The 27,458-nt window shown below is 38.0% G+C and overlaps 1 protein-coding gene across 1 annotated transcript; it reads left to right on the top strand.

The window, feature by feature from the left end:
• Positions 1–12,040: 12,040 nt before the first annotated feature.
• DIRAS3 (DIRAS family GTPase 3) lies at positions 12,041–14,251 on the top strand. The gene is made up of 2 exons (XM_054572704.1): positions 12,041–12,086; positions 12,897–14,251. The coding sequence occupies exon 2, from the start codon at positions 12,962–12,964 to the stop codon at positions 13,649–13,651; it is 690 nt and encodes a 229-aa protein (XP_054428679.1). The 5' UTR covers positions 12,041–12,086; positions 12,897–12,961; the 3' UTR covers positions 13,652–14,251.
• Positions 14,252–27,458: the final 13,207 nt, after the last annotated feature.

Below are 27,458 nucleotides of genomic sequence, written 5' to 3'. Positions count from 1 at the left end.
AGACCACAGGGGCAAAGAGAGGACTGGAAGCAGGGGAATGAGAGGTGCTGGGAAGAAAGGTCTTTGCTCTGTCTGGCAGGTCATGTTCAGGACATCAGGTAAGTAGAAGATGAAACCATTCATTCAGAAATATTTGTTGTTTGCCTGCTGTGAGAAGGAAGTGTGAAGATTTTTAAAATGAATCATTTACAAATGCTGCTTTCAAGCATCTTATCATTGTTCAGGGTTGTAACACACGCATGCCATTTATGTAAGTACAGGTTATGTTAAATCATATCCTTATATAAATCATGTATATATAATAAACATAAACATTAAATCATATGCAAATGTAATATATATTACATACATGTATATATGTAAATGTAGAAATATATAGACATACGTATATATATCCTGCATAACTTTCTGTCTTTCCTTGCTTCTCATAGGCAACTGCTATAATGTGTTTAATATGTACTTTGTAAGTATGCATTCTTGGAAAAAACATACAATTTTTTTGTGGGCATATATCTTAAATTTATGTAAATGGTGAGGTGCTATATATTTCATCCCATTTTCTTAGTGGGTTTTTTTAAAAATAAGCACTGTGTTTTTAACATGCATTCTTGTTGTTATGTGAATATATAATCTTTCACTTGTAATTACTACATAATACTTTAAGGTGAGCTTCTGGAATGAAAGAAAGAACTTCCTCTGCCAGTCCCATGGTGGTGCCTGACTCTCACGCCCCACGACCCAGCTTCTCAAGGAAGCTTTGGTTGGTAGGTGCATTCCTTTGGGTCTAAGGTATAAGTATTCACTCACACAGAACTGATCACCTAGGAGAGTTTCCAGAGAAGGGTTCTGGCTCATTTCCTTAAGAAAACCATGCTGGTAGCTTATTCAAAGTTGTAGTTAGTGCTTCTTTACAATTCCTCTCTGCCTTCTAAGAATATATTGTTTCTGATTCCTATGGAACCTTTTCTTTTTTCCTTGATTCCAGAAGACTATATTAATTTCATATCTAAAATCCTCAAAAGATTTCTGATCACTAATTATGTTTCAAGATGTGCACTTGTGGGAGAATGAATGGTAAAGGGTATGGGAGACAGGAACTGAAAGCCTTGTCCTGATTATGTCTGATTGGCTGGAACATCTTGAGCAGGTCTTAACCACTTTCTCTGGTTAGAATAGGTGACGTCACTCTTCCTGTCTTTGAATAACTGTTCCGCAACTTTCTAGCTATGTAATCTTGGGCAAATTACTCCCTTAGGAAATGAGGTAATTAAACCACAGATGATTTCTAGGATGGATTCCAATTCAACAACCGTTTTATCCATAGATGCTTTCTTGGCTCTGTGCCCTTTTGGCATCATTCTTCCATCTGGAGTATCTATTCCCCAGTGTTCTCCCTTCAAGTTTCTCCCCAAGCAGTGTGCTCTCTATAATGCTTTTCCTCAGAACTTAGATTTAAATAAAGAATGGAAGAGTGTTAGAGATGGAATAAATGAATGTAAAATAAAATTTTTCATTTTTCTTATTAACTGGTCTAATAGAGAACTGTCCAAAAGTGATAAGAGTAATAATGTATTAGGTGATTATAGCACATGAATGAGTGAAATAAGAGACATTAATGTTATAAAGGATAGGAGGAATGAATTGGGAATACTATGTTATAAGCTGTCTGTATTACATGTGAACTGGTATAGTGTTATTTGAAAGTGGACTCAAATTTGTTATATATGTATATTGTAAACTGATATGCTGAGAGAGGAGAGAAAATAGAATTATATAAAGTGTTCAGTTAAAACCAGAGAAAGCAAGAAAAGAGAGAAAATAAAAACACAGAACAAGTAAAATGAACAGAAACCAGTTACCAACTTAGCAGATATTAAACCAAATATATGAATAATTACATTAAATATAAATGGTCTGAATATACACTAATTAAAAGAGATTGCCATAGCAAATAAAGAAGATGTAAATATATATAAAAAATTTAAATAAAGATACCAATAATTAAAAGTGAAAGACTAGAGAAAGATCTACTCTAATACACCAATCAAGAGAAAGCAGAAGTGGCTATATTAATTTCAGACCAATAAGACTTCAGAATAAGAAAAATTATGAGGGATAATGAGTGCCATTACATAATGATAAAGGAATCAATTCTCCAAGAAGACAAAGCAATCCTTAATGTGTATATACATAACAACAGAATATCAAAAACAAAAACTTATAGAACTGCAAAGATGAATGGACAAATCCATTATTATAGTTGGAGACTTAAATACCCCATCAGTAATTGATAGGTCCAGTAAAAGAAAATGAGTATTAATAATACAGTTTTAAAAGCATCACTAATTAACTAGGTCTAATTGAAATTTATAAAATACTTCATTCAACAACAGTAGAATGCACATTTTTTTTTTCAAATTCATAAGAAACATTTAGCTAGACAATGAGATTTGGGGCCATAAAACACATTTGGAGAGATCTAAAAGACTACAGACTAGACAAAGGATATTCTCAGACCACAATGGAATTAAACTAGATAACAATAACAGAATGATAGGCTAAAAAATTTCCAAATATTTAGAATTTAACAATATAATCTTTGTTGGGTATAGTGAAAGCAGTGGTTATAACTGATAACATGGAATGCCCATATTAGAAAAGAAGAAAAATCTTAAGTCAATAATTTATGCTTCTACCTCAGAAAACTAGAGAAACAAGAACAATGTAAGACTAAAGCAAGAAAAAAGGAAATACGAATTAGAGCAGAAATCATTGAAATTAATTGAAGAGGAAATCAATGAAACAAAAAACTGGCTCTTTGAAAAGATGAATAAATTGATAAACCTCTTGCCTGGCTAATCAAGAAAAAAGAGAGAGAACACAAATTACCAATATCAGAAATAAAATAGGGGTCATTAAAGATTAATAAAGGGATATAAGGAACAACTCTATGTCCACAATTTGATATTTTGTAAATAAATTCCTTGCAAGGTAAAAACTATGAAAACTCACACAGGAATAATAGGTAACCTGAATGAGACTATAACTTTTAAAGAAAAATGAGTCAAAAATTAATAATCTTCCAAAAAAGAAGCCACAAGATCCAGATGTTCTTATTGGTGAATTCTATTAAATATTTAAGGAAGATTTTATACAAATTCTCTACAATTTATTCTAGAATATAGAAGTATAGGAAATACCTTTTAACCCATTCTATGTGGTAAACATTAACTTAATAGCAAAGCCAGATAAAGATATTACAAGAAAGGAAAACTACAAACCAATATAATCTATAAAATTGAGATAATAATAATACCTAATTTATAGAATCCTTTTGAGTAAATACTGAGTATTTAATGAGTAAATAAATATAAAATTCTTGAAATAGTGTATAAGACATAGAAAACAGGGAATATTAGCTATTTCCATGACTAAATATTTTTAATTAAAAAAGGTATACAGATTTGGATGGAAGAAATAAAACTGTCTTTTTTGTAGGCTGCATGACTATCTATGTAGAAAACCCCAAAGAACTGACAAAACAGAAAACCCCGCTGGAACTAATAAGTGATTATAGCAAAGTCACAGAGTACAAGGTAAATGTATACAATCAATTGATTTCCTATATACCAAAAATGAATACTGGAATTCAGAATGAATAGCACAATATCACTTACATTAACATAAAAAGCTTGATACAATTAAGTATAAATCTATCAAGATATAGACAGGATCTGTATACACAGAGAAGTCATCTAATAAGAGAAGTCAAAAAAGACCTAAATAAATGGAGAGATATTCTGTGTTCATGGGTTGGAAGACTCAATAATGATAAGATGTCAACTCTTCCCAACTCAACTTACAGATTCAATATTTGATTTACAGGAGCATTGCTGACCAAAATCTGAGCATGTATGTTGTGGATATCAACAAACAGATTCTAAAATTCATATGAAAAGTAAAAAAAAGCCAAAAACTATCAAAAAAGAACAAAATTGAAGGACTGATATTACTCAACTTCAAGACTTACTAAATGGCTACAGTGATCAGCACAGCATGGTGCTAACAAAAGAATAAAAAGAGACACATAGATTAATGGAACAGAATACAGGACCCAGAAATAGACTCACACAATCGTAGTCAACTGATCTTTGACAAAGGAGCAAAGACAGTTCAATGGAGAAAGGATAGTTAGTTATTTTTTTCAACAAATAGTGCTGAAACAATTGGATGTCCCTAGGCAAAAAAATGAATTAGACACAGACCTTAAACCCTCCACAAAAATTAACTCAAAAGGGATCATTGATCTAAATGTAAAATACAAAACTATAAGACTCCTAGAAGATAACATAGGAGAAGAATCTAGGTAAGCTTTAGTTAAGTTTTCAGATAAAACACCAAAAGAATGTTGATAGTATGTACCCTGGATATGATGTGATGGAAACAATGCTTTACCTCTGGACCCTTATTCCCCCGAACTCATAACACCAACTTAATTGTAGTTAAAAAAAAAATCAGAGGAACTCCAACACAGGAGCATACACAATACTCATTACCACAAACCTATGATGTTAAGATCTCTTATTATTAGGATAGAAGAGATTTGAGTATATTTGTGAGCCTAGAGAAAGAATCTAATGCAAGGCAGGAGATCAAAGAGATAGGTTAGAGATGGGACGACTGATCAAGCAAGGTTCTGGAGGAATAGTTTCAGGCTTTCTTTTGCATCAGACTCACATGCATTGGCTTGTTAAAATGCAGACCCTCAAGTTTCACCTATGGATTCTGATTCTGTAGATGTGGGCTGGGTATTTTTTTCTTTATCAAATAAATTTGACATGTAACATTGTGTAAGTTGGGTTGGCTATGTTTAAGAAGCATCCCAGGTGATTCCCATACAGGAAATCCTAAGACTGCAGGCTGAAAAGCACATCAGTTATTAATTAACCTTGGTTGGAAAAAAGAGAAAATGCTGCAGAATATGTGTGGGTCAGGAGCTGGTGGAGTTTTACCTTGTGGCCTCCTTTCTTTGTGAGGTAAGAGGTGATATCTTTGTGGACAAGGGGCTATTTGTAGTAATATGTGCTTAACAGAAAGCAGCCAGGTTGGAAACAGAAGTGGTAGGAATGAGAGAAGACAGCTTGCGTCAGATAAGGGAAGGGATTTCTGAAGCAACTTTGATCCTGGAAATCAAAATTGTAAATAAGGTACTACCTCCTTGTGAAGGAAGAACACAGTTGCTGTTAGTTTTATATGGAGCTTGAAAGGAGGGTTGAGGGAGAAAAGCCTAGAAAAAAATGAAAAAAAACAAAAACAAAAACAAAGACAGACTCCCAAAATTACCATTGTGAGGGTCTTAAGCATCACTACCTGCCTCTATCACAGAGGTAACATGAGGTAAAACACACAGGTCCTGGAGCTAGCCAGATTTACTAGTCTCTAACACTTAGTTAATCTCTCTATGCCTAGTCTCTTTATTTGTAAATTCGAGATAGGAATAGACTCCACTTCATAGGCTCATAGTAAATTCTAAATGAGTTAACATATGTAAAATTATTAATATAATGCTTGGGTCACAATGGCTGGGTTGTTTTCAGTATTTGGCTACTATGAATTCAGGCAGGAATTTTCAACCTTTTTAATCTCATGGCACATATAAACTAATTACTAAAATTCTAAGACACATCAAAAAAATATATATTCTCCCAATTTGACAAAAAAAATAAGTACAGTTTTGATTCATTCACATGGGATGGCTATTGTTGTGTTGGCTGTTGTCATTTTCTATTTGACAATCTAAGGAGTAAGAGGTCAGTGCCCCTGACTAAATAATCAGGCATTGCATATTTTAAAAATTCTTGCAGCACCCCAGTTGAAAATCACTGAATTAAGGTGCTGCAAATATTTGTGAACAAAGTTCACATATAAATTTGTGTACATTTTGTGTGAATGTAAGTTTTTCTTTTCTCTGCGATAAATATCTAAGAGTGCAATTGCTAGTTGTATGTTTAGTTGCATGTTTACTTTTATGACAAATGCCAAACTGTTTTCCAGAGTGATTTTATGTTCCCACCAGCAATGTATGGGTGATTCAGTTTCTCTTCATCTTCATCAGCTTTTAGTGTTATCGCTATTTTTTATTTTTAGCTATTGTGATAAGTGTATAGAAATATCTCATTGTGCTTTTAATTTTCATTCTTCTCATGGCTAATGATTCTGAAAAGCTTTATATTTAGTAATTTACTATCTGTATATCTTCTTCAGTGAAATGTCTATTTGTGTCTTTTGCCCATTTTCTGATTGGATTTCTTTACTATTTAGTTTTGAGAGTTTATATATTCTACAGACTAATTCTATAACAGATATGTGGCTTCCAAATATTTTCTCACAATGTATACCTTTTTATTTCCATTAGCTTTATAAGGCCTTTCACATAGAAAAAATTTTAAATTTTTGTGAGTTCTAATTTATCAAATTGTCCTTTTATGGATTTGCTACTGGTGTTAAGGCTAAGAACTCAGCCTAGACTTAAATTCAAAAGATTCTGATTGTTTCTAACAACTTTGTAATTTTATATGTTTCATTGTCTATTATTAATTAATTTTTATAAATGATGTAAGATTTAGTTTGAGATATTTTGTTTGCTTATTTGTTTTTGTCTATGGGTGTACAACTGCTCTAGCACTATTTGTTGAAAAGGCTATTTTTCCTGCTTTGAATTCATTTTGTGCCTTTGCCAAAAAATCACTTGAGAATGTTTGCAGGTGCCTATTCTTGGGTTCTCTATGCTGTTCTCGATCTATAAGTCTATCCATCCAGCAATACAACACTGTCATGATTACTGTAGCTATATAGTAAGCCTTAATATCAAGTACAGTCATTCTTTTCACTTCAGTCTTCTTGAGTCTTTTTATCTACTCTCTGTATTATGCCTTTCCATATAAATTTTAGAATAAGCTTGTCTATATTCACTAAAATAAAATCTTGCTGGAATTTTCAGAAGAATTACATTAAACCTATAGATCATTTTGGAGAGAATTGACATCTTTATTAAGTTGTGTCTTCTAACCCATAAACATATTATGTCTCTTTATCTATTTAGGTCTTCTTTGATTTATTAGAATTTTCTACATTCTGATCCTTAATGTGTTTTATTAAGCATATACAAAATATTTCATTTTTAAAAGTGACATATAAATAATTTTGCATTTTTAATTTTGGTTTTCACATGTCCTGTGTTACTATATAAAAACATCCTTTTACTTTCGACCTATCTATATCATTGAATGTAAAGTGAGTTTCTTCTTACTTCAAACACCATATATCTAACTTGTGTTTCTTTTTGTTTTTTTTATTCGCTATGCCAATCTACCTTTTTAATTGGTTTATTTACACAATTTACATTTAGGTAATTGTTTGTGTGAGGTTAAGTATGCAATTTTATTATTTATTTTCTGGTTTCCTGTTTCTATTTTTTCACCTTTCTGAGGGTTACTGGAACTTTTTTTTTTTTTAGGATTCCTTATTAATTTACTTTTAGTGTGTTTGAATGTGTCTTTTTGTATAAAAAGTTGTTCTGGATATTACAATTTGCATGTGTGACTTACCACACTCCATTGGTATCAACATTTTACCACTTTGTGTGAAGTATGGAAACCCTGCTTCTATTTTGGGCTCTTTGCCTTCCCCATTTTTCCCTCTTTTTATTGAATTTATGGGGGGTAACACTGGTTAACAAAATTATACAGGTTTCAGGTGCCTAATTCTACAACACATCATCAGCACACTGTATTGTGTGTTCACCACTCCAAGTCTCCATTTATCCCACCTGTACCCGCCCCAACCTCCCCTCACCCCTCCTGCCGACAGTCATGACACTACTGTCTACATGTCCATGAGTTTTTTCTCCTTTTTTTTTTTTTTTGGCTTAACCCTCCCACCCCCACCCCTGACCCCTTATATCATATGGTTCTTGTCTTTCTCTGACTGGCTTATTTCATTTAGCATACTCTCTCAAGGTCCCTCCATGTTGTTGCAAAGGGTAAAGTTTCCTTTTTTGTTATGGCCAAGTAGTATTCCACTGTGTAAATGTACCTTAGCTATTTTATCCACTTATCTACTGATTGGACACTTGGGCTGCTTCCAAATATTGGCTATTGTAAATAATGCTGCAATGAACATGGTGGTGCACATATTCTTTCAAATCAGTATTTTGGGTTTGTTCAGATAAATTCCCAGAAGTGGAATATTTTAATATTATTGCCTTGACTATCAGGTGTTATAATATTTTGTTTCAGCCATCAAATATGATTGTAGAAACTCATGGAAAGATAGTCTATCATATTTACTCTATTTTGACATATTCTGATATTCTATTCTTTTCTGAAATTCTGAGTTGTCCTATATTATCTTTTCCTTTCTATTTAAAAAAAAACCCAATAAACCTCCTTTTGCCATTCATTAGGGTAGGTTCATTTGCAACAAATTCTCTTAGCTCATCTGGACATGTCACCATTTCCTCATTGTTCTTGAAGGACCATTTTCTTGAATATAAAATTTAGAGTCAACAGTGTTTTTCTTTCAGGACTGTAAAAATGTCATGCCATTTCCTCTGGCATCTATGATTTCAAATGAGATATCTGTTGTCATCAGAATTAGTGTTCCTCGGTAAGTAATAATGTTGCTTTTTCCCTAGCTGCCTTTGAAAGGTTTTGTTTATGTGTTTAGTTTTCAGAATTCGATTATAGTAGTTTCTCCTTATTTGTGGTATCACTTTCTAAGGTTTCATTTACCCATCGTCAACCACTATTGAAAAATATTAAATGAAAAACTCCACAAATAAACTACTCATAAGTTTTAAATTGTATGCTGCTCTGAGTAACATCATGAAATCTCCCACCACCCTACTCTATCCCACCTGGGATGTGAAACATCACTTTGTCTATCATATCCATTCTACTCACCCATTAATTATTTAATACCTATCTCGGTTATCAGCTTGACTGTTGCAGTATTGCAGGGTTTGTGTTTAAGTAACACTTATTTTACTTAATAAAGGGCCTAAAACACAAAAGTGGAGATGCTGCCAATTAGAGTATGTCAAAGAGAAGCTGTAAAGTGCTTTCTTTAAGTAAAAAGGTAAAAGTTCTCCAATTAATAATGAAAAAAAATCATATGCTGAGGTTGCTAAGATCTACAGTAAGAACAAATCTTCTATCTGTGAAATTGCCTAATTTATAAATTATAAACGTAAGTATGTGTGTATAGAAAAAGCATAGTATATATAGGGTTTGGTAATGTTTTCAGTTTTAGGAATCCACTGGGGGGTCTTGGAATGCATCCCACACAAACAAAATGAGGCTACTATATATGTCTTGGTATAGATTTCCCTGGAATTATCCTGGTAGAGTTTACGCAGCTTCTTGAAACTGTAGGTAGTGCCTTTCACCAGATTTGGGAAGTTTTCAGTCATTGTATTTTCCAGTACTCAGGCCCACTCTCTTTCTCCTCTCCTTCTGGGATTCTAATGATACAAATACAGGAATGTCACACATGTCTTTGATACTGTTCATTCCCCACCTGACCCCACCCCCATCAATTGTGCCTCTGCTGTTTACAATGAGTAAATTTTATTGCTTTATTCTCAGTTTACTGATTCTGTCTTCTGTCATCTCCATTCTACTATTGATTTGGATCCATTTAGGAAGTTCTATTGTTGTATTTTTTTAAAGATTTTATTATTTTTAGAGAGAGGGGAAGAGAGGGAGAAAGAGAGGGAGAGAAACATCAATGTGTGGTTGCCTCTAGCATGTCCCCCCTGGGGACCTGGCCTGCAACCCAGGCATGTGCCCTGACAGGGAATCGAACTGGTGACTGCTTGGTTCACAGGCCAGCACCAAATCCACTGAGCTACACCAGCCAGGGCTATTATTGTACTTTTCAGTCCTACAATTTTTATTTAAATCCTTTTTATACATTTTATTTGTTAAACTTTTTATTTTTTATTTGCTTCAAAAAAATTCTAAGTGCTTGTTGAAGTATTCTTACAATGGCTACTTTAAAATCCTTCTCAGATTGTTCCAGAGGTGATTCATCTCTGTTAGTTTGAATTAATTGTCTTTCTCCCTGATGTATCTCTAAACTGTAGATCCTAACTAGCTAGTGTTTACTCCAAGCCTATTTCTTTGAATCTTCTGGCCCAGTGTAGTGCTGGTTCCTTGAGATAGGTCTCTTCTCAAGGTAAAATATTTTATACTAGTTTTTGAAGGATAATACTTATTTTGGGTGCAAAAGCTATGGCTTCATATTTATATCATTCCTTGTGAATTCTGTTTAATAATCTTTTAATTTGATCTCTCTGGCATTTAAAGGGTTTAACCTTGGGGTATATATTTTTCCACTCCAGCTGTTCATGTGTGTGTGTGTCCTACTTCCAAAAGCACCTCCTTTCATCTTCCACATTAGTGTTTTCAGAGGTATCTTTTCTAGTCTTGCTCATTCCTAAAAACTTTACAGTTGCTTTAATTTCAATAATCAAAGAGAATTTTGTGGTTTAGGAGGAATGGGTAATAATTGCATTATTGCTTGAACATCATACCCTACCTCCCCCCTGCCCCAAATCCTTCTGCCCCCCCCCCAACTTATTTCTCCCTGAACTAGCTATATTTTCCAGACTGAAATCTGGATGAAATAAAGAGGTCATGACTTCTTCCAAAAAGCTATGATTAAAATGCTTAAAGACTACAGGATTACGTGTATATAGACTTTGGCATTACTATATCAAGGTTGATAGCTTTCATTTATAGATTACTTGTTGCATTAAGTATGCTTTCTAATAGTGCTTCAGGCAATAGTTCCTTGAATCCTCCTCACAATTCTTTGTCATAGGCATTGCCTTCGATAGAAAATAATTTCTCAAGATCCCACGACTTAAAGGCACATTAAGGCATATTCAAAAGAAAGAAATGGGAAACAACACGCAAACATTCTAAACCTAGGCGGTGGTGGTTGATGTTTTCTTTAAAGCATGTGTCCTTGATCTCTACCCAACATAGATGTGTCTTTGGGTAAGGAAAAAAACTATGAAAAAAGTTTCTGCTATGAGTAAGAAATAGAGCACCAGCTTAATGACAGAAAGATAATACCAGTAAAAGATTTGGAGTTAGAAGAACTAGGTTTGGGTCTAGGTCCATCATTACAAACTCTGAAACCTTGAACAAGTAATTTTACTGCTGCATTAGGTTTGTTTGTTTGTTTGTTTGTAACAAGTTACCACAAACTCCATGGCTTAAAACCACACACCCAAACTACATAACCCATAGTTCTGTAGAACAAAAGTCTACGAGCTTGACTGGGTTCTCTGATCAATCGAGACAAAAATCAAGGTGTTGGTTAGTCTGTGGTATCACACAAATTTTCTTGAGCAGAATCTGCTTTCAAGTTCATTCAGGTTGTTGACGAAATCCAGTTGCTACCAGTTGTAGGTTTGTTCCCTGTTTTCTGGCTGGCTGTCTGCCAGAAGCCACTCTTGCCACCTAGAGGCTGCACATATTCTTGCCCTGAATTTTTTTTTTTTTTTTTTTTTTTTTTGGTTAAGGTTTTTGTGATGACAAAACGAGACATTGTACAAAGAGTAATGATGAATGTAATAGCTGCTTACTGTCGCTGGGTTTAGAGGGTACCCCTCAACCCTCCTGTATAGAACCTGTCCAAATCGCAGGAAATCCGACCGGAAGGAAGTTTCTGCGGTCATTTAAAACAGAAGTCTTAATTGGCTAAGCCCACAGGAGCCACTGCCTGTGAATCCAGAATCAGCCCCTCTTACTCCGCCCAGCCTTGGGCTGTGGGTACAGGCACTCTCAGGGGTGGGGGACGCCGGGTGGACGGCAGGAGGAGGGGTGGGGATGCATCTGTGCTAGGCTATCCCTGCAAAGCCGGTCCCCCCCTCTGTGTACCATGCAAATGGAGTCTCCCAGCCTGCGCCCCCTGGTTCCAGTTCTCTGGTCGGAGTCCAGCAGTTGGAACATTTCTCTCCGAACCTCGGAGCGCTCGAGTCGTACCTCCCTGCGCTCCCGTTGCCGCTTCAGGTAAGCGATTAGTGCCGCATCCGCAGGTACCGCCAATGTCGCCTGGGCAAAGAGCGAATATGCCCTCCAGCACCCTCGGTTCTCGCTTCGCAGAGCGGTCAAAGCCATCTTCTGCCTTTTGCGGGCGCTCAACCACTAGGGGTAGCGGGCGAACCAGCCGGGGTTGTTGCGGGCGGGAACTGGCAGGCGTGTTGTCCGTGAAGCGAGTACCCTCCCTGGATGACACCGAGACAGTTGCTGCGGGCGGTGGGTATCTATTGGTGCCACGAACCGAGCTTCCTGGCTCGTATGTGTTCCCTGGGTGCCGCTCAACGTCCCCATGACTATACCCTGGATCGCGGCGTCCGCGGCGGCGAACCCTTGCCCGCGGTGACCGAAAGGTGTCACAGAGGCTGATAATTTTTAATACTTGAGGAAAAAGCAAAACAAGGGCTTATTCAGAGAGGGAAGGTTTGGTTAGCATCTCTTGGATGTGTGCGTTTTAAGGGCTGGCAAGCTGTCCGTTTGAACAGCTTCTCGTTCTGCAGTTGGAGTCTGGAGTAGTGTGTTGTGTAAGAAAAGAACGGGTGTGTAGCCCCCGGGTGAGGCATCCTCGCTGCAGGTGCCCAGCGAGCCTCCCAGCCTGTACCTGATTTTGTCGGTGCTCGGGGTGGACAGTGAGCCAGGCTTTCGCTCAGGAGGGAGCGTGTCGGGTTGGGGAGCGAGTGGTGAGATCCTCCCCACGTCCCCAGGGAGAAGCTGTCTGGGCGGGCGCCGCGACCACATTCCAGGCTAGAAGTCATCTCTCACTCTCCCTTTCTTCCTCCCTAGGCTTCACCCACTGCTCACTCAGTGCCTGAGAAGTTGTGCACGCATCTTCGTGCCAATTCCCCACAATGGGCAACTCCTGCTTTGGCCTCAAGGAAAAGCTGATGCAGCGGCTGCGACCTCTGCCCACCCTGCTGATCATTCGCGCCGTTATGCCCCAGAAGAAAAACAAAGATTTCTGCGTGGTGATCCTCGGCTCTGCGGGTGTGGGCAAGAGCGCACTGGTGAAGAGATGGGTGCGCGGCAACTTTCGTGAAAAGTATGTGCCAACTATGGAAGATACCTACCACCAGGTGCCAGGCAACAACCGTGGCATGGGCACGCTGCATATTACCGACACGGCGGGCGGTCACCGCTACCCCGGCTTGCAGCGTCTCGCCATTGCCAGGGGCCACGCCTTCGTCCTGGTCTACTCTGTCACCAAGAAGCAAACCCTGGAGGAGCTGAAGCCCTTCTATGAGCTGATCCGCGAGATCAAAGGTAGAAACCTGCGTAAGTACCCTATCGTGCTGGTGGGCAACAAATGCGATGACAGCCGCCGCCGGGAGCTGACCGCGAAGGATGGCGCTGCCTACGCATTGGAGTGGAATTGCGCCTTCATGGAGACCTCCGCCAAGACGGATGTCAACGTGCAGGAGCTGTTTCACATGCTGCTGAACCACGCGAAGAAGCCTGCCGCCAGCGTCCAGCCTACCCAGAAGAAATCCCAGATGCCCAAGATCGCCGAGAAGCTGCTGGGCAAGTGCATCATCATGTGAGCCCTGGATCTTAGGAGCCCGACCTCCTCCGACAGCGTGTAGAGAACATGGACCAATGCCAGTGTAACGTGTCACCTGTATATGATTGACTTTTGTGCTGTGGTTTGGGTTGTAACAGCTAGATATCAAAAAATGTCCCTTGTAAGTTAATACGTTTACTTTTTCCTAGGCAAGAGAATTCATATTGTTACAATATTGATGTTAGAGGAGGGGGAAAAAAGAGTAAGTCTTGATAGACTTCAGAAATTAATGTTTGAAAAAGAAAATGAAATAGCAAACTGAGTTGAAAGATGCCACTGCCCTTCTTATAACTCTACTACCGTGTATTATTTTTAAACATGTCAAGCCCTGTAAGTGTCCAACCAAACCTTTCCATTATGTACTCAATTGTTAAAAAATGTGTTTTTGCAATAAAAGCTTTGCTAGATGACTGTGAGATAGATATACTAAACAAGATAAATAATTGAATATTCTTTAGTTGAGCATTGAGGGTGGGGGCAGAGAAAATTATGAAAGTGGAACTTGCTTCCTAAAGATGTGCCAGTTTCCTAAGTCATTTAAAAGTGTTTGGATATTCCCCGTAGCAGTTTTTAAAAAGTATGGCAGTTCCGTGACTTAATAAAGCTTTTCCTGCATGCAATCGGCTGTCATAATTTTTTTCACCACTGGACAACAACAAAAAATGACAGATGGCATTAAAATTTCAACCACATCTGGCGAAGGTTTTTCATAAGAATTTCACACATGGGTGCCCTTGCCCTCTTGAAATTAGCTTTTGTAGGGAGGGGGTGGTAAGGGGACAGGGCAGTGCAGACCTGGTTTGTATCCATCATCTTTTCTGGACTGACATCCAGAAGAACTCCAGGGGTCTCTGAAGAGGAGGTTTGCTGTTGCCATCTTGGAGGTACCGGCAAAAAGCAAACCTCAGTCTCTGGCTGCTTCAAAAGTCTCCCCTTAAGAAATACTGGATATGTGCAGATGGAAGGTAAGGGAAGAAATGACTAGGATTTGAAATTTGAGAAACTCTTCCTTAAGGCAAGTTTTTAAAAAGATTAATTTTATATTTGAACATAAGTTTTGAGAGAGCAAACTACGTAACTATACACGTTCTTACTTCTGAATGTTTTTTTTTCAGTTGGGGAAGGAGAGAGAAGGCTCTCAATCTGGTGATTTTTTTCCCATAAAGTATTGAACAAATATTGAACAATTTATGCGCTTTAAAAATGGTTTCATGTAGCTTGATTTTCAGGGAACATGAACACTGTTCAGAAGGAACCATAAACATCTATTTCATAATAGTACAAAGTTGTGAGTTTAGAAAATCCATTCAGTGGCTCATTTTAAACAGTCAATTATTTAAGATTTTTCCTTTTTCACTTTCAAAGCAATTATCCTCAACCACTAGAAAATACCTAAGTGGTTTTACCATATTGCTTTTTATGTATTCTATTTTAAAAAATAGTTCTCAGCTAAAGTTCCTAGTGGAGTTATTTCATTTCCAAGAGAAAAATACTCTATATCGGCTACTTTCCAGGAGAACTCTCCTTGAAAAAAATGTGTTGCATTAGCTTAGAAAATCCACTCAGTCATTCATTTTAAATAGTCAATTATTTAATATTTTTCTTTTTCATTTTCAAAGCAATTATCCTCAACCACTAGAAAATACCTAAGCGGTCATACCATATGCTTTTTATGTTCTCTATTTTAAAAAATAGTTCTTTAAGCTAAAGCTTCTAGTGGAGTTACTCCATTTCTAAAAGAAAAATACTCTACCTTGGCTACTTTCCAGGAGAATTCTCCTTGAAAAATGCATTGCATTCATTGTTGCTTCTTGTAGATGAGCAAGGGATTACTAACTTGCAAATACTACCCTTTAGAAAAGGGGAAATGTGTTTTTTAATGTTGCAGTAATACACAGTAAAAAATATTTTAAGCACATATTTATATAGTCTATTTACATGCCAGTGTTTCTATATTACAGTGGAGCAAATATTTATCAAGTCTTTCTACATGTCAATGTTCTACATTATATCATGTAATCTTCACAACAGTTCGATGAAGTGGATATTGTTTTGCCCACGTTGCAGATGGAAACACTCATAAAGGTCACAAAACCAGTAAGCGGCAGGGCCAATTTTTGGAGCCAGGTGCTCTGCTCCAGAGTCAGTGCTCTTAACTACGATGGTGTACTTTCTCTCTACGATGGTGAATCAAAAGATAAATAGCTGACTTTTCTGTTCCCTATATTATACTCCTTACAGAATCCAAATTGGAGGTTAGGAAGCAAATCAACAATTACAACATGCATGGGAGAAGTGGTGTTAGAAACAGGGAAGAGAAGCCCTTTACGAGGGGCATTGGAGAACATTTCCCCCAAGAGATCGCATGGCTGGAATCTTTTATACCTAGTAGGAGCTGATTTAAGTAGGGTTGGTGTGGGTGAGGGAAGGAGAGGATAACATTTTTAGGGAAACGGAGCAGTGTGAAAAAAAGGTCTGGAGCAAGTGTGAAGTCTGAGAGATCACAGCATGTTTCCAGAAATGGACAGAGCAAACTGTGCAAGACGAGCCTGCAAAGTTTTGAATAGGTAATGGGAAGTTACTAAAGAATGGAAGCAGATTTGATCCTATTTGAATTAAGAAGAAATCACTCTGGAACATCGATAAGAGGTACTGAAAAGAGGCGGGTAGACAAATTTTAAAACTATTAGAATAGTTGAGGAAAACGATTTTGCGTAAATGCTCTAAACATTACCATAAGGAATGGAAACAAAGGGATGGATCTGAGAACTATGTAATAGGAAAATGGCCAGAGCTTGGCAATGTGTTGGAGTTTGGTAAAGAGGAAGAAACCAAAAGAAATGACACACTTCTGAGTGGGATTCCTGAGTAGGCTAGGAGGTCGTTAACCAAGTTCAGTAAGGCAGAGGAAGAGCCAATTTGGAGAAACATCTATTGGCTTATGTACATGAGGATAGTAAGTTACATTTTGGGTAATATTTGCCAGGATAGCCAGGTGGAAGTTTCCAATGGGAACTAGACTGAACATAGGGAGTGGAGATGAAGATTTGCAGGTTTTCAGTATGTAGCTGGCGGTAAGACTGTGGAGGGGGAAAAGAGGACGCAAGACGAAAGGACTTAGCTAGGATGGAGTCCTGTGGAGCACAAGCACTTAGAAAGATATCTACCCAGAGAACACTCTGAACGGACACTTAGAAGTGACCAGAAGATAGGAGGACACTCATGATGTGCCGTAATAAATGCTAAGGAAGAAATGAGTTTCAAGGAAAAGTATGTATGCTGTCATAGAAAAAAAAATTTCAACAAATAAGATGAGTATTATACAGTGTTGCTTAGATTTAGTACTTGGGAGATTTCTGGTTCTTGCCAAGACAGAGAAGCCCCATTCCTCCCATGTATTCCTCTTACAACTGGAATAACCCTGGACATAACACAGAAAACGAGGTAAGGAAAATGCTTAACAGTGGCAAGAAGTGGAGTGCCTGGGAACCTCAGGACACGAGGAAGGACATGACGGTGATTTCCCCGAGTCTCCTTGTCTCTCATGCATCCTGGACAGGACTCTGCAGGGACCTCAGGTTAGAACTGCCAACAGGCACAGACAAAAAAAGTGCCAAAAAAGCATACTTCTCCTAACTAAATAACCAGGAAAAGGGGGGTTAATAACAGAAAACTTTTTTTTTTTGGCAATATGCATCTTACTCTAGACAAAAAATCAACAGCAAAACCTCTGTTCTTCTTCCTCCCCCCAGAGCGAGCTGGTCTTCCACCCCACTGCACCCTGCCCCATGGAAGCAGATGACAGTGTTCTGATGCCCCCGCCTGGTGTCGGACAACAGGCCAGAACGGAGAACTAACCCATCCCAGAGTGGCAATTCCCTCCACCCTTTCACCATTGACGGGGTGATGTCAGTGGGGCTGGGCAGGGAGGTGATGTTCTCAGTCCCCTTCCACTGTGTGTGTCCTCAGGTCTTGGCAGGGAGCTGAGCTTCCATGTCCACCTGTCAGCAGTGAGACTCCATGAGACAGTGAGAAGCAGAGCAAGGCAGCTCTCCGGTTCTCCCTCATTGTGTGCCCACTCCCACCTCTATGGCTCTCAGCTTACCTGACTATAATACAAAAGGCTGGGACCAGGTGATCTCTTAGGTCTCTCCCCACAAAATCACAAGTGAGAGAGAAACTTTACATTATTACTGCTTGGATGGAAGCAGAGAGGCTATAAACCATTCTAACCATTCTTTGAGTAAATAGTGTTACTCAAAGGAGCTGGAGCCTACAGTTTTTATTTTTGCACTGTCCAATATAGTAGCCTCCAGCCTTATGTTATCTCTGCACTCGGAATGTGGCTAGTCCAAAGTGAGATGTATTGCATTACATATAGAAATTATAATATTTTAGATACAGTGGGTTAAATAAAATATATTTAAATAATCTGTGTTTCTTTTTACCTTTTAAAATGTGGCTAGCAGAAATTTAAGATTTTACTTGTGGCTTATTTTTGTGGCTCACATTATATTCCTTTTGGACAGTGCTGATCTGTATTAAGAGAGGCTGTCAGAACTAATTTCTAATTTGAATTTGATTACTTACATTAGCCAGGATAAACAATCCAGTGCTGAAAAAAATGTCGGCATGTATTTAAAATAATGTGTTGTCAGATGTCTAAGTAACCTCGCAAAATTCAAGATTAACAGCGATGTAACAAAATCCACTGAGAGGTATGTTTGCATATAAATGAATTTGAATATTGCATCTATAAGCTACATCTATAAACCTGGGTCCACAGGCCCAGAGCTTGGAAAAATAAATATGTCAGACAATGAATTCAGGGAGTTGGTAAAGATTAAAATAAATGAAAAAACTAAAAATATGCCCCCTGAACTGATATGATGTTTTCTCAGGCTACTGATACTGACAAACCTGCCTTCTATTTGACATTGTAAAGTGAAAAAATGGAGAAAAGAAAACTGATATGGCGATAAATACAGTTTTGTAAAATGAAATTCAATAGATTTAACTATTTGACACCAGTATTGTGATTTTATACAGGTATGTTCATCTGTCTTGCACTTCAGGTTTATAGATGTGGTCTGGAAGAGACCTCACAAACTCAGACTAGTATTAGAATCCTTCATGTTCCGCCTCCAAATTTCCTTCCCAATCTGTGAGCACATCACATCATGCATTCTTTCCCTAACCATCCTGGACAATTTGCTCTTCCCTCTAACATCCTATGTAGTCATTCCTTAACTGTCCTCACACAAGGCACTCTTCCTTCCATTTTTTTGCCTATTAAAATTATATTCACCCTTTAAAATCCAGCCCAAATACCAAATATCACATCCATTGTAGGTTTCCCTACAGTAATTATTCACAAATGTTTTATTCAACAGTCAACAATACATTGGCCCTGTGGCAGACAAGGAAGAAAATTAAAAAGCATGGCGGAATGGGATGGGTGCTCTGAGATGGGTCCATTCTCCACTCTGTTATTGTACTGATCTTTCAGAAACACAGTTTGGTTAGACTGCTGCTCTCAGAGCCGTTACGTGCCAGATATTTGAACAAACATGCACAGCTATGCAGACAAAGACATGTGTGAATCTCAGCTCTGCCACTTATTGTGTGTCCGTGGGGCAAGTACTGAAGTTCTCTAGGCATCGTCTTCCTCAAATGTAAAATGGGGATGACAATAATAGCTTCTATTCAGGATGGTTGAATTTAAAAATGTTAATACACAGAGAAGACTTCGAATAGTCCTTGGCACATAATAAGCAATTCAAAAATATCAGCTATTGCTATTATTAACAAAAGATTGGAAATTACCTAAATGACAATCAACATGGGCCAATGTATATTAAAATAATGAGGTGAAATGGCCCAACACACAGTATCTCCAAGATTTACTTTAAATTCACTCCCATCTGAAGGTTAGTGTGTGTATGTGTGTATGTGTGAATAATAAAAAACTTCTAGAAGAATATTCAAGTAATTGTTAATAGGCATTGGCCCTGAGGAAGGGAATGACAGTTTAGTGGGGAGAGAAGACCAGCTCTTCATTTTAGAACCTTTAATATAGTTTGAATTACATTACTATGTGCATACATTATTTTTCAAATTATTAAAAAAATGGATCATTTCCTTGAGTCTCAGCAGGAAATGACAGAGTAGGGACTAGAATCCTAATTTTCTAACCCAAACCCCAATGCTTTTTCAATTTTATTCAATATTAATGTAACCCCATGGAGAAATTACATGGTCTAATTAAAAGAAAAGAACTATAACTGTATTGTGTACCTAGCACGTGGCATTTAACAGAGGAGGAACAGATGAAGCTCAAGATGGTTCAATAAGTAACCCATCTACCTGATGTCACCTAGGTGAACCAAGTCAAAAAATGAGGGTTTAATCCTATGTCTTTCCTTCTTTGCTTTATTGCTGCTCACAACCTTGTGAGTTGAGCAAATGAAGTAAAATAAAACCTGTAAAATCAACGTTCACAATGCCTGGCACGTAGTGAGTCCTCAGCTGCTTAGTTGAATTATATTGATTCTTCCTTCTCTCTTTACCTCTCCTGGATATTTACTCATAGACTAATGCAAATATCATTCTACCCAACACCCACGGCCTCTGGACTCTGGGAGATTATATGTTCCCCTGATATTTGCAGGAGAAGTGCATCGAAAAATTCCATTTCTAAAAGCTCTAAACTCAGGCGTGGGAGGTAACTAGCCTGCCGTTAATGCATGTCCTCCTGTTTACTCCTTTTGCTCTGAAAGCTCATGTGGCCTCTTTGTAAAGGTAGTCATTAATGTAGAATGGGAGAGAAAGAACGGGATTCAGAGAGAAATTACTCAGTAATTGCAGTCCTCTATTAGTATGTTTTTCTCTGCAACCTGGAGCTGAACATTGTGAAATGTATTTGTTCCCAGTGTAATTTAAATGTGAATTAAGTAATGCTATGAGGCCAGGCTATTTGAGAACAAGATGGTTTGTCACATGTTCGGAATTACTTGAAAATGCCCACCTGATTGAAAATGCCTCCTATCCTGCTGGTATGGCACTCCTTAAGGTACTAACTTTGATATCATCTCTGCCATTTTTAAATAGCTGGAAACCTCTGAAAACTTCTGAGAACTGCAGTTTTCTTCATCTTTAAAATGAGGGTATCTGAAACTCAAGGTCCACAGAAGGCAAATAGGGAGTCTAAATGATGGTATTGGGAAGATTATGCCCAATTTATATAGTGAGCTGCCTCTACTAATTTCTATTAGAAAATTTGGGCCCAGTGTTACAATTTTTTTCTGATTTTTATGGAAGAATATAATAATTTAAAAATATTGGCAACTCATCAGAAATTGTTTATAGCTCTGACCAGTATGGTTCAGGTGGTTGGATCATTGTCCCGTAAACTAAGGGTTTTGGGTTTGGTTTCTGGTCACAGCACGTACCTAGATTATGGGTTCAATCACTGGTCTGAATGCATCCGATCCCTGGTCTGGGCACAGGAGGGAGGCAACGAATCCATGCTTCTCTCTCACATAGATATTTTTCTCTCTCCCTTCCTTTCACCCTCTTTTTTTCTCTACAAAGAAATGGAAAAATGTCCTCAGTGAGGGGAAAAAAATTGTTTATAAAAATTTTTGTTTGTGTCTAACTATGCCAGCCATACCTGCCACCAGGTGAAGACCTCAGGCTGGAGAATATGGAAGGTTCCTCACCATTCAGAGATATTGTGACATCTTCATTAATACCTGAGAGAATAGAAGGTATTGAAGTAACTCCCTAAGAGTGTTCATAAGGACATGGAGAAAGGTGGGGTAGAAGCTTTTGACTGAGCCCCATTTTTATCCCATAGTTGTATTGGGATTTATCCTCTCTAAATCTCAGTCCTTTATGGGGAAAATGGTGACACAACCTTCTTCATTACATATTTGGGCCATATGAAATATGTTTAAAGCTGTAAATGTGACACAGATAGGAGGTTATCAGGACTATCACATGAAGGTGGAAGATTCGAGGTAAAGAAATTGCTGAAGTTTATGACAAGAGAAATCCAAACTAGACTTTCTTCAATGAGGCATGGTAACAGAACCTCATGGTCAAGGGCATCGACTCTAGGACCAGACCTCCTGAATTTGAACTCAGGTTCTCCTTGTTAATCATGTGAACTTGGCCAAATGCCTCTGTTTCCTCATTTGAAAAATGGGGATAATAATAATTCTTCCTTAGTTTAGAGTGTTACTATGTATATGCCTAAAGTGCCCTGATTAATTCTCATCTTCTAGTCTTCAGTTTTGTATAGAATTCCCTCCTCTTGAATGATGTCAAAGAGAGGAGGCCGTGACTTCCTTTTAACCAATGGAAAATCACAGAGATAATGGGATGTCACTCTTGTGATCATGTTACACTTCATAAGATTGTGTCTTGACACAGTGGGGCTAGAGCTATTTGTGAGTTAGATAAAGTAAGCTGCTATGTTGGAGAAGCCCACATGGGAAGGAACTGGGAGCAGCCTCAGAACTGTGGGTGGCCTCTAGAGCCCAAGGACAGTCTCCAGCCAACAGCCAGCAAAAATCTGGGGTTCAAGGTGATACAGATGCAGGGAAATAAATTCTGCCAACAACCTGAATGACCTTAGAAACAGATTGTTCCCCAAATGAGTCCCCAAATGAAAATGCAACGAGTTGACATCTTGATTGCAGCTTTGTGAGACTGAGCAGAGGACCCAGCTATTCTGTGCCTAGACTACTGACCCACAGAAACTCTGAGGCAATAAATGTGTTATTGCAAGCTGCTAAGTTTGTGATAATTTGTTACGCAGCAGTAGAAAACTAATAGACTCTTTTAGTGTTGCTTTACAAACTACATGAATTAATATTTGTAAAATGCTTTTATTTCAATGGTATTAAAGTGTTTACATAATCATATTCTGGATGACCAGTTGTTTTCAAATACAGCAGCAGGCCCTTGGATAACGTTGTTTCATTCAACATCATTTCATTATAATGTTGATGAAATGCCATAGGAACTTAATTCCTGTTTATATCAATTAGCCCCTGGTAAAATTGGTTTTGTGACATGTCATTCCATCACAGTTCCAAGAAGCTATCAAGAATATTAAGTGAGGACTTACTGTAACATTAAAGCTGCTAGACTTTTTGCTTCTGTTTATGATTGTACTATAGACATGGGTTACCCCTTTAACTGTCTCAAATTCAAGAGGACTTCTTATTGTAAAAGATTCTATTCTCACCCTTACTTGGGAATACAGCACTCACCAACCCCATTCACATCATAAATTTCTGAGAGCCCCTTGGGTTACAACTATGCACAAACTTGTCAACCAACTGTGTACAGACCTACTTGGTATTTGCCCTACTAGCGAAGTCCAAAGCCAAGTTCACATGGTGTTGTTCACAATACTAAAGAATATAGGGTTTCATGCAGAAGTGGGGATAACTAACCTGTCTCAAATTCTATGCATTTTGTCAGCTGGCTTCCAAGTGGTTTGGCTTATTCCAAGAGTCTCACCTAACTTCTTATGAAATCAGAATCTTAACCTCTAGCCCTATATCATAGCTCAATAGAAAGTCCCGATTTTTTCTTCTTTCCTTGCTGCCCACTCACCCATGTCTCTTCTTTGGCTAACTCAGTTTAACCTGTATTGCTTCAATAAAACCTTCCCCGATTGTCTAGACTGGGCTATATACCTATCGTAACTTCTCATCACACCCTGTCCTTCCCCTTTGCATTATTTGTTTAATGCTTTTCCTACCAGACAGATTTTAAGATTATGAACATGAAGTCATGTTTAGCTTTTGTCACTGGTGTATTCCTAAAGTATAACCTAATGTGTGGAATACTAGTGGTATTAATAGGTACTAAATAGATACATGTTAATGAAGGAAGTCACATTTTATATAGGGAATTAAGGTTCAGAAACAATAAGTATCTTGCCAAAGCATGGAGCTAGTAAGGAGCAGAACCAGGATTCAAGTCTAGAATTGCCTGATTCCAAAAGCCTTGATCTCCTAACCACCAAAATCAAGAGTATAGTTCCATGCTTCTACTTCTCATGCTCACTTTCTCAAGGGAGAGCACAATTCAAACAAATATGAAGGTAAGATTTTGTTCTTAAGTCAGAATAATCAACTGAATTTTCCTTGCGGATCAAAAATAAGTACCAAGTATATACTCGGAAATGCAATAACCCAATTTTTGCTGAGAGACTTGTCACTCTGTGGTTGGCCTCATCAGGTCTGAAGCAGCAAAGCTTCTTGGAGTATCATATCCTAATAACAATTCCCTAACAGAATCAGAAGAAAAGTTCCCAGATAGCCTTCCTACCTCTCCAGAACACAGTGCAAGAAGATGGTGTCACAAAAAGGACTTGGAAGTACTATGTGAGGACAGGACACGAGCTTGAAGAGGCCATGGCCTGTGCCATGTGTGAAAAAGAAAGCAGGTTATATATCTTGGAGTACAAGTGAGACACGAATGGGGCCTCTAATATGGAGGAATTTAAAAAATGAAGTTATTAATAATAACCAATATATTGGGCTCTCCATCTATCCGTTTATTTATCCAACCGTCCATCCATCTGTCACATATTTACTGGGGGCCTACTAGGTACTGGGGCCATTTTGGGTGCTGAGGATACAGAGAGGAATACAATAGACTGAGCCCTTGTCCCCATGGAACATTCATTCTAGTGGGGTGGAGAGTAAGGGGAGGAGACTATAAACAAATATGTAAGTATTTTATTAAAAACCTCAGGCAGTGGTTAAGTGTTATAAAGAAAAATAACACAGAATGAAAGAGTGAAGAGTGGCAGAAGAGCTTTTAGATAACATGGCCAGGACACCTTGTTAACCAAGGGACAGAAGAAAAAAAACATAATTACATGTGATTCTACCCCTGAGGTACAGAGTAGTCCTCTGACAGAAAGGGGCGGGGGGAGCTCACATAGTATTCATGTATTTGTTCATAGTCTCCTCCCTGTATGTTTACATTTATCCTGGTGAAAAATGTTAAAAGTATTTAGAAGAATTTTGTGACAAATTATATGTGAGGAAAGAGGAAGGCATGGAATGTGTTCCCCAGGGTTGCGATCTGGGCAGCTGAATGGATGGTGGGGACACAAGAAGAACGGCAGATTTAGGGTAGGAAATAACTCCACATGCAAGTAGAGTTTTCCAGTAAACAGCTGACAGACAGGTCAGAGATAGGAGAAGCATCAAGACAGAGAATAGTGTGGCCTGGGGAAACCAGCCAAAGGGTAGAGAAACAAATTGATTTGATTGTAGTCACACAGCTTCTAAGTGTCTTTACACTTTTCACCAGGATAAATGTATAAAAATATTCTTATAGTACCTGGCACATGGTGGTCATGCAATAAACTGGTGGTGGGTTTTTTTTGTTGTTTGCTTGTTTGTTTTTGCCTTCATTTGTTTATGTTTTTCTAACTTGCAAAGGTATTGCATAGGTGGCCCCCTGAAGTGCACTCAGTTTATGACATTTATTTGGGATAATACAATGTGTGGGCTTAACCTGAAAGGCACAGTGCAATTTTCTTCAGGCTTGGGGCCAAGAAAATTAGTAAGATTCAAAAAGATAAGATCTCCATTCAGCAGCTTGCCATGACAAAATAGGCACAGTGTAGAAACCTATGAGCAGGATATCAAGCATCTACCCCATGATGCTTCTGGAGTAGAAGAAATTTGGTGTCGAGTTGCACAGCCACTGTACAGGGTCTGCCTGTGATCACAATGATTAGCACCATTACTGACCCCGTGAATGACGTGGCTACAGTTTATAATTGCAAGATGCCCAGAAAGGCAAGGGCTATGGTGTGTAAAGGCTCATATAACTGTCATTCATTTGTACATTTACTCAAATATTCATTGAGTACCCAACTGGAGGGAAAGCAAAATGCTATTTCCTGTGGGTGTTATAAAGCAGGATGAGATTAAGGTCCTGCCTTTAAGGAATATACTTTCTCTAACATGAGTAAGGAACATTTCTTGAACTCTTATGTTATGCCAGGCTCTGTTCTAAGCATTTTTACATGCATCAGCTCTTTTGATATTCACAACAAATGTATAAGTCACAAGTTTTTACTCCAATTCTCATTATACAAATAGAAAAAAGGAAGCAAGAAGGGGCTAAAGCCCTTGTCTATATCCCTGGAACATGTACTCCAGTGGGAGAGATGAATGAAAGCCCCTGAGAGGATGTTGCACAGGCTCTGGGTCTCCCACAAGGGGCCCAGTAAGGACAGTTCCAAGGAACAGAAACTTGAGGTGGGAGTATCCCAGGCTGGCCAGGCACAGAGGCAATGTGGAGAGTTATGGGAGACAAGGAGTAAAGAATGGAGCCAACATGGCGCAGAGCTGGTGCTTCCTAAATATCTATGGAATAAAGAGTGGAGGAGAAAAAAATGCTAATAAAAACACACAGATATTATACTGAGACTAGATTGCTGTAGGCCTGGAAAGTCAAGGTAAGGAGTTAAATCACACACACACACACACACACACACACACACACACATTATATATATGTAATGTATACATCACACACATAGAGAAAAACATCTTGAAGAACCAGAGAATCTTTTAAAGCAAGGAATTATGTAATAAAAAGAATGGTTCAGAAAAATTGATATGGCAGAGGGTGTGGCAGAAACATTGTAAGAAAAGAGAATGAAAACAGGGAACCCATGTAGTTAAGAGGAGTTTGCATTTCAAAGAGAAGATAAGGGCTGGCTTGTTTCTGCAGTGGATATTCTTTATAACTTCTTTCACATTTAAAGTTGGGCATGGTCACTATAAGAAATTTGATAAATACAGAAAAGTGTAAAGGTAAAAACACCATGAGACCAATCTCCATACTAATTACAGTTATCATATTTTATTTATTTTCTACTGTTTTTCTAGGTATAAATCCTCTAGGTAGACTGAGAGATAAAGGATGGATAGATAAAATTGATTCACAAAATTGGAATTGTATTTCTTGTAGTTTTGCATCCTGAGTCCCCATCACTACCACCCTGCCCTTATGTTCATGTTGGAAATATTTTTCCCATGCTACTAAACATTTCTTCAAACAACCACATACTTGGCTGATTGAAATATAATGTAATTTAAGTGATTTATTATTGTTGGATGTTTTCTTTGGCTCCTATTTTGTTTTCATAGTTGCATATAGTGGTTCAGGGAGCAATCTTGTACGTTAACCTTAGCCCTTGTCTCTGAATATTTCCTCAGATTCAGTTGCTAAGAGTGAAATTACTGGATTGAGAGGTACGAGCATATTTAAGTTTTTTTATCTGTATTTCTAAATTGCTTTCTGAAAGATTGTACCAGTTTGCCTGTCCCCTGGCCCTGGGCAAAAGTCCCACCAGTGCATTGCCCATTTTGCATGAACTTATAAATATCTAGCCCTAAACTGTGTTGATTATTACAGTCTATAATATCAAACTGGATTTAAAGTAATTTGACTTGGATTATGTGCCAGGTCAGGACAGTTCCTTCTTTTTTCTATATATTTTATTGATTATGCTCTTACAGTTGTCCTGACTTTTTCCCCTTTTGCCTCTGTTCCACCCAGCACCCCACACTCCCTCAGGCAGTACCCCTACCATTTTTCATGCCCATGGGTCATGCATGTAAGTTTTTTCACTACTTCACTTCCTATACTGTTCTTTACATCCCCATGACTATTCTGTAACTACCTATTTGTACTTCTTAATCCCTTCACCTCTTCACCTCTTCACCCATTCC

The sequence above is a fragment of the Pteronotus mesoamericanus genome, unplaced genomic scaffold (genome assembly GCF_021234165.1).
Source record: "Pteronotus mesoamericanus isolate MK-2021 breed Mesoamerican mustached bat unplaced genomic scaffold, CSHL_Meso_final contig_105, whole genome shotgun sequence".
Classification (NCBI taxonomy): Eukaryota; Metazoa; Chordata; class Mammalia; order Chiroptera; family Mormoopidae; genus Pteronotus; species Pteronotus mesoamericanus.
This window is presented reverse-complemented; position numbering and strand designations above follow the sequence as displayed.

Coding starts and splice junctions, on each gene's coding strand:
- DIRAS3 (XM_054572704.1), top strand. CDS start 12,962: ATGGGCAACTCCTGCTTTGGCCTCAAGGAAAAGCTGATGCAGCGGCTG.